Raw genomic sequence first — 7,091 nt, forward strand, 5'->3', positions numbered from 1 at the left:
ACGTCACAGCGAGATCGTGCAGGAACTTGAAGATGGCGGCGCCACCCACTCTTGTCCTCGCACCTTTTGCGGTTTTCCAAGCCTCTTCTTACGGTAAGGCTTTTTTTTTTTTGGCGTTGTAGAAGGCTAATTTTTTAATATAGGAACGATCATTTTTCTATCCAGTGTCCCAGTAGGCTTCCAGTATAAATGCTCCGTCACTGTTATATATAAGTCTGAATCTTCTGGCAACTATTACCTGCTTTCTTTTACAAAGAACAAATCAGAACTGTCATTTTCCTTGCTTCGTTACACGTCACTGTAGTGCAAGAAAAAAAAAATTGGTGTCTAAACTTGATGCGTCGCTTGCCGTCTCGCTAAGTGAATGTAGCTAACAGGTTTTCCCAACAGCGGCAGACTGCGACATTGCGCTATTTCAGCGGAGTCTCGTCGTTTGCGCATGTTTACTTCGAAGGCTCGGGGGAAAGGAGGCGCGCTCAGTCCCTACGGGACAAAGGTGGTGCTAGGCGAGGGCGACGGGTCGAGGGCGATCTTCCAGTTGAAGAGGTAGTTCTCCCACTGCAGGTGCCGGAACAGCTCCTTGAGGTTGTCCTTGTTGACGTAGTAGTCGAGCGTCTGCACCTCCACCTTGTCGAGCACGGCGAAGATGACGATGGCGACGCGCTTGAAGAGCGTGTCCGGCCACCACTTGATGTCGCGCTGGTTGAAGGCCTTCATACTGTAGCGCACCACGGTGTCGAAGTAGTCGTCCAGTTCGATCTGCGAAAGAGATCGGGCACGTGAAACTTGACCGGCATTGATCAAGCTCGTACGCACTTTGCCGTGCGTTGTCTGCATAGGGCATGCGAATTTCGCGGTGTCCTCCTCGGATCTGGCTAGGTTGTTGCTTTCACAAGAAGACGTTAGCACAATCTGCAGACTACGTGTAGACAAACGCCTTATGGGCTACTTGCTTGCTTGTCGGTCTTCTTTGCGTCGTTCAGGGGCCCTATAACGTAAGACTATTCCAATATGTTTCTATTCCAATTTCCTGACGTCAAATTTGCGTAACCACCGACGCAAGCACCGGGCGGTCACCCGCAGGGTTGTCTGAACAGACCAATCAAACGCTCTCCTCGTTCATAGGAGGTCACTTGTGTTTGCTTGAAAAACGAATAACATTGCCTACACTGAGCGGCTTGGCGTATCTAATTGGCTGACAAGAGGCGACGAGAACGCTCAAGTGGAGAGGGCTTCACCGTGCAGAGCCAGTGCACTGAAAATTGATAACCGGATGAAGAGGGTGGTACCGGCGTCTGCGATTGGTCGGCTTTCCCTTACTTAGCTTGTGGTGGCTGGTCGAAAATCGCGGCGGCATGTAACGGAAGCTTAAGAATGACGCTAAAACTGACCCTCAGCAAAGAAGAGTTGGCAGAATGAGGTAGTAAACGTGTCGAAAGTGCTTGAAAGCGTTACACGGCCACGCAAGGAGTTTTATTATACGCAAATACACCCATGCTCTCCGACAGGTGCGAGTAGCCAGCGTCTCAGCGATCGGCGGCAGCCATCTTTTATTCCTTTCTGAACGCGGCAGCCTGCGGCTATTCCGAAAAAAATTCAGTTTTGTTCGGCATATTAATCCATCTTTATCGCGTACACGTCACTTTGACGCGGTGAGTTTGTGCGGTTTTGTGACGTCGCGTGACAGGCAGGTGAAGTGGGTCCAGCCCGAAAACTTTTTACCAATAGCCGAGGGCTAATGGCGAAAAGGGGTCGAATCAAAAATAACTGTTTTTCTTTTTTCCGTCAAATCATGCATAATCAGTGTGTACACATCATATCAGATGGGGAGGCATCGCGGTTTTCGTGACGTCGCGTGACAGACTGGTGAAGTGGGGGGGGGGGGGGGGGTCGAAAAAAGTTTTTGACCAATCGCGGAGGGCTGATAGCAGGATTGGAATAGAAAAGTTTGGAATAGTTTTACGTTATAGCGCCCCTGTATAAATCACAGACAACCTGTATACAACATACAATTTAATGTGTAAAACTGATGACGGCCATAGGCTCTTTGACTAGTCTAATACGTTTTGAGTTTACATATACATACACGCTTCTTAACATACCGGCGTTTTCAAACTGCAAGCAGAGTATACCATGGAGTAAGAAAGACAGAAGCGTCGACTACTTCCAGGCAAAAAAAAAAAAGAAAATTACCGCTTTAGTTTGGCACCTCGGCGACACTCGGCGTCTATTTGTTATTGTTCAAAAAAAAAGAAGCATAGTGGTAACGTAGACAAGCGTAGCTAAGCAGCATTAGGCTCAGTCAGTCTTCGGAAGCAGGCCACCTGGCAATGCCGAATGCTGATGACTTTTTCTTTTTCCCTCTAGAGGAATAGTTGAGGTTATTCCGCCTCCCCAGAGATACTTACGGTGCCCACAGCAGGGCGTTTTTTCGAGATTCCTAACGACTCCTTCCCTCTCACAAACATCATATTTCCTTCCTCGCTAGCCATCCTGTTCCATTAGCATGCCACTCTGCGAACGATGTGGGAAATCTAAACACGGAAAGTCAACATAAGCGCGCATCCACTGAAAGTTTTCATGGTTTCATCTTGGTCATCGGATTACGCCAGCCTCGCGAAACTTTCCTGATGCACAGTAGGTGCGCGGTGGCGCCTTGACATCTCTTCCTGAAACTCGATGCCCCCATGGTTTGTTCTGTGTCTATCATTTGCGAGACATTAGAGCTGGTTAGTTGGTCTTACACCACTAGTCAACTAGAAGCGCAAAGGAGAATCAGCGATGACAGGTCTATTTTTTAGTTGTTTTGTGTTTGTGTGTTTTTATTTGAGAGTATATTTCTGCATTTTCAGAATAAAACCGTCGAAAGTTAGCGCTTTGCTATGTCCATTCGGTCGTTCCTGTTTTTACTTCGAGCTTCAAGTTTTGGGTATTATTTGCGACTGGGAAAGGCGCAATGGGCTCATAAACTCGTTTGAAGCGTGGCTCTGTAGGTTCCGCAGGAGAGCACGGGCAAAACATTTGGCGAATGCCGGTCTATGCCAGTTATCTCGATGTTGAAATTTCACTGTCATGTACGCATTGCGCGACAAAGCCTTTACCGACACTCTCAGCCTCGACGCCTTATATGAGGCAAGTCGGCCACCGTACGCATAATAATTTCTATATCCTTACCGACATTGTTGCCTAGAGGCAGCCTATACATACCGGGTTTATGACGAAGGCGCGAGTGATATACTGAGGCAAAGAATTTCACACCGAAATCACCGCACCGACTGGCAGTGGCTCAGTGTCGTCAGCGCTTTCGCAGAGGGAGGAGCACTATGGGAACGCTAGCATAACGAGCGCCAACGGAACCAGCTGTGGAAGAAGACGACGATGACGACGAACGCGCAAGCAGTGAAATGAGCTCGTTCGCACGGTTATGCCTCGACGTAGTCTATATAGTACGCTGGGTGTGTTCCAATTCTGGCCAGAATTAGAGAGAGCTTACGTAGACAGCTAAGTAGACAGCCGAGACAGCTTCCAGGTCATGTAATGGAGCGCCTTTCTACCCGCCTGGAAGGCGTACGAAAGACGCTTCTGCGACGTGCCGCCACCTCGCGGCTACAAGAAAACGTTGAGAAAAGCACACATTATTTCTGTATTTTAAATTTTGGCACCTGCCAAAACACGATGTAGCTTACATTAAGGCCATAGGATAGCGTGTCAACCTTTCCTTGTGCGCAGGCAATCTTCCCTTTTCAAGCGTATTTCTCAGCCGACATCTTGTTTGGACAGGAAAGTGGCCGGCATTGTTTTTGACTATGATGCTGCCTTCGCGAAGCTGTCTACTTTGACTTCTTCGGGAGAATTGGAACGATAATTAAGATGGCCGCTGTCCGCTTGGCCGTCTACTTTGCCGCCTATGGCTAGTATTGGAACACAGTCACTATAGCCGAGGGGCGCCAACGAGTCAGCTGTGGTAGAAGACGACGAAGAATGCGCGAATAGTGGCACGATCCAATGCTGATGATGATAGTTGTTGCTAACACAGATTTGCTGACGGACACGATAACTAGTCATAAACAGCTTCATCGTGAAAGTGTTCTGAACCATGTTTTCGGTACGCCCTAAAGAATTCAACATGATCCCTCATCGTCGTTCATCAACTACAAAAGCCCTCATATAGAACTGAACGAGCTGCGAGTAGTTGACACCTATTTAATTAATTTTATCATTTTTCCAATACACGCAGATGTCCTAGTTGCATCACTCTATGTATTTACTAGTTTTATCCTCCCTCGTGACCCATTTTGAAAGTTCAATGTACATACAGTTACCCGTTCTTCTTTTGTAACGGCGTAAAGAGACGTTATGGGTGACACATCAACAAAAGGGAATTACATGCATTGAATGGCCATACAATGAGGCAACGCATTATTCAACAAATAAATTGCTTACGCTTGGACTTCTAAAGTAAGGCAACAAGTGAAATATAATAAATAAAATGACTCACGTTGTTGCTACAAGTGAGGTGGAACCGAAATTGCCCACGAAGGGTGCAATAAGCTTTATATTCGGGCGATTGCCGCGTCACTTTTTGTCTTTTCCTTGTTCATTCATTCGAGCTATTGCGTTTCTTTCTTTTTTTTGTTTAACGCTGCATTAGCCTATCGTTATTACAGGTGAAATTCGTTTATCAAGTCATTGTCATCGTTACTGCATTAACACGATGTCTTTCTATCGCAAGTTTCTTTATTATTTTTTTCGAACCCGACATCTTACCACCAGCAAACTTACTTAATAACGCGAGACAAGAACTCCACTACGTTTATCCATGTATAATTGCAGTCAATTCGGCTTTTTCCACGTGAAGTGTGAAAATGGAACGCCATTTCTCGTGAAATTGCGGCAATCCATAAACTTTTACAGAAAATGTGGATGACCTTTTTTTTTTAATAAGTACAAATGGCTACATATTTAGCGTTACTCTACAAGCTAGCCCTTACGTCACACAACTTAGTGTAGTATGTAAGAAAGTGTTACATTGTTTTCTTTGTCGTAAGCACAGGCACGGGCCCAGATTTTGATCCAGTCGTAACAGATAAAGCTTCGGGTTCTGTAGGCTATGTTTTCTTCGACAAGGCCACCAAGGCAAGCACGCGGTCGTGGAACTTCTCTCAGGCTTCCAACCATAGGCGTGCGTGCCCGAACGACCAGACTCACTGTCCTACGTAGTCCAAGACCTATCAAAAGGTTTGCTGTCACACAGGAGTGCTTCCCTACCCGGGGGCACTCGTGATTTGCTAGCCAAAAAACGAAGGGAAAATGAAGAGGCCAACTTCACGCTGGTCTTGCCCGCAGCCAGTCTGCCACGGCACACGCGGGCCAGCTGGCTGCGTAGACCTCGACATTCCTTCGGGGCCGTTGCGCCAGAGTGAGAGAATGCGACTCACCTTGATCATGGAGTAGTAGAGCACGGCGTGCTCGAACTCGGTCGCGTAGTGCGGGTTGCAGTCGTGCACGTGCGTCCTCAGCACGAGCAGCATCATGTGACCCTGGTTGAGGAACTCGTTGAGCCGCCAGCGGAACACCTCAAAGCGGCTCGGGTGCAGATCGAAGTTCTCGTCCACCTCGGGCAGCGGCGGCTCCGACGTCTCGCGCAGGGTCGGCGGCCGGATCACCATGCCCTGGCTCTGCCGCCGGTGCATGGCGCGCCGCATACGTATTTCCTGCTGCGACGCCAGGGCTCCACCTGCTCACACTCGGGGCGGCGGCCGATGTCAAGGGCTTCCGACGCACGCCAGAGAGACTGATGATGATAACCCCCTACTATGGCACGCACCCACTCTGGGCATACCCAGACGGGTGGCAGGAGGGGACGTCGGAGTAGTAAGCGCTCGTAACCGAGAGTTCGACAAAATTTCTGGTTAGGTACCATATGTTGAAAAAAAAAAACACACACACACGAAGGCTCCTGGTCAGTGGCAAAGTCGAAACTTAATTGAGGTTTCGGAGCATGTGCGTGTGCCTTGTTGATAACCATGTACACACAAGGTCGTCGTCAACTAAACTGAGTTAAGCTAAACTGGCCACGATCTTGTCTCCTTTGCATAATGACCAAGGAACCGCTTCGGTTTCCGAATTGTCAATTACCTTATGATCAATTACCAGAAGCATATCAGAATATCTTTTCCAATTAAACAGTGCATTATACGCAGCGCGCTAAATTACAAAGACTATTCTTTAAGGACACAGGACGGCCGCTGGCCTGTGTTTAAGAGTCGTTCTCGTTTGTTTGCGCTCTGGTTATAATACGATGCGCGCATCCAACTTGCTCGCTTCAGTATTCTTTTGAAAGGAAGTCCTTTAACGGGGTGTTCGCACGGCGGAGCAAAATTCGCCGACGTGCACTACGTGGCTCAGTGCCACCCAATCACGCCGCACACAGAGAGGTGTGATTGTCAGAGAGGCGTGAAAGAATGCCAGATAAAAAGCCACTCTAGCAAAGTATTTGGAGGACAAAACAGTTGAAGTGATATGAAACTGTACAGGGAGTAAAAGAAAACTTAAAAAGGAACTGGCTTGCTTCCGTGCCTGCTCGGCTTTCTCATTAAACAATGGTGGAAATCCACTACGAGAACGTGGGAGGAAGCCGAGGTTGAGAAATCAAATGATCAAATAAATGCTGAAAAGTAAGCAACGAATTGGACGTAGCACAAGTATTATTCAATGCGTAATGAATGTGTTGATACCGAAGTAAATCATGCGGCTACCGCAAGAAAAGGAATATTGCATACTCATCGGTTTTTCTCTGCTCTAAATTCCGCATACTTTACCTGATTCTTGGAAAAGAGGGTCCCATTTATATTAAACACCTGTACATGAAAACGTTCAACGTGTTACGTGTAAGAATGGGGTTGAAGATTAATATGCAGGAGACAAAGATAACGTTTAATAGCCTGGCCAGGAAGCAAGACTTCAGAATAAAAATGGGTTGGCGTGCATACGGCAGGTATTGCGAAATCCTGACTGGCAGCTTTACACTGTCATTGAAAAGAAAAGTATACAATGATTTCATTCAGCGGGGGCTAACATATGGGGCATAA

The 7,091-nt window shown here is 47.4% G+C and overlaps 1 protein-coding gene across 1 annotated transcript; it reads right to left on the reverse strand.

Moving 5' to 3' along the window:
- Positions 1-245: 245 nt before the first annotated feature.
- LOC142570979 (uncharacterized) lies at positions 246-5,675 on the reverse strand. The gene is made up of 2 exons (XM_075679274.1): positions 5,439-5,675; positions 246-759 (listed from the first exon to the last, which is right to left on the reverse strand). The coding sequence occupies exons 1-2, from the start codon at positions 5,667-5,669 to the stop codon at positions 484-486; spliced, it is 507 nt and encodes a 168-aa protein (XP_075535389.1). The 5' UTR covers positions 5,670-5,675; the 3' UTR covers positions 246-483.
- Between the last annotated feature and the right edge of the window lie 1,416 nt (positions 5,676-7,091).

The sequence above is a fragment of the Dermacentor variabilis genome, chromosome 2, assembly GCF_050947875.1.
Source record: "Dermacentor variabilis isolate Ectoservices chromosome 2, ASM5094787v1, whole genome shotgun sequence".
NCBI classification, from domain to species: Eukaryota; Metazoa; Arthropoda; class Arachnida; order Ixodida; family Ixodidae; genus Dermacentor; species Dermacentor variabilis.

What these genes read in the sequence shown, in the direction of transcription:
- LOC142570979 (XM_075679274.1), bottom strand. Translation starts at nt 5,669, where the DNA reads ATGGTGATCCGGCCGCCGACCCTGCGCGAGACGTCGGAGCCGCCGCTG. An exon ending in TCTACTACTCCATGATCAAG is followed by an intron (nt 760 to 5,438) that starts GTGAGTCGCATT and finishes TCTCTTTCGCAG; the next exon opens with ATCGAACTGGACGACTACTT.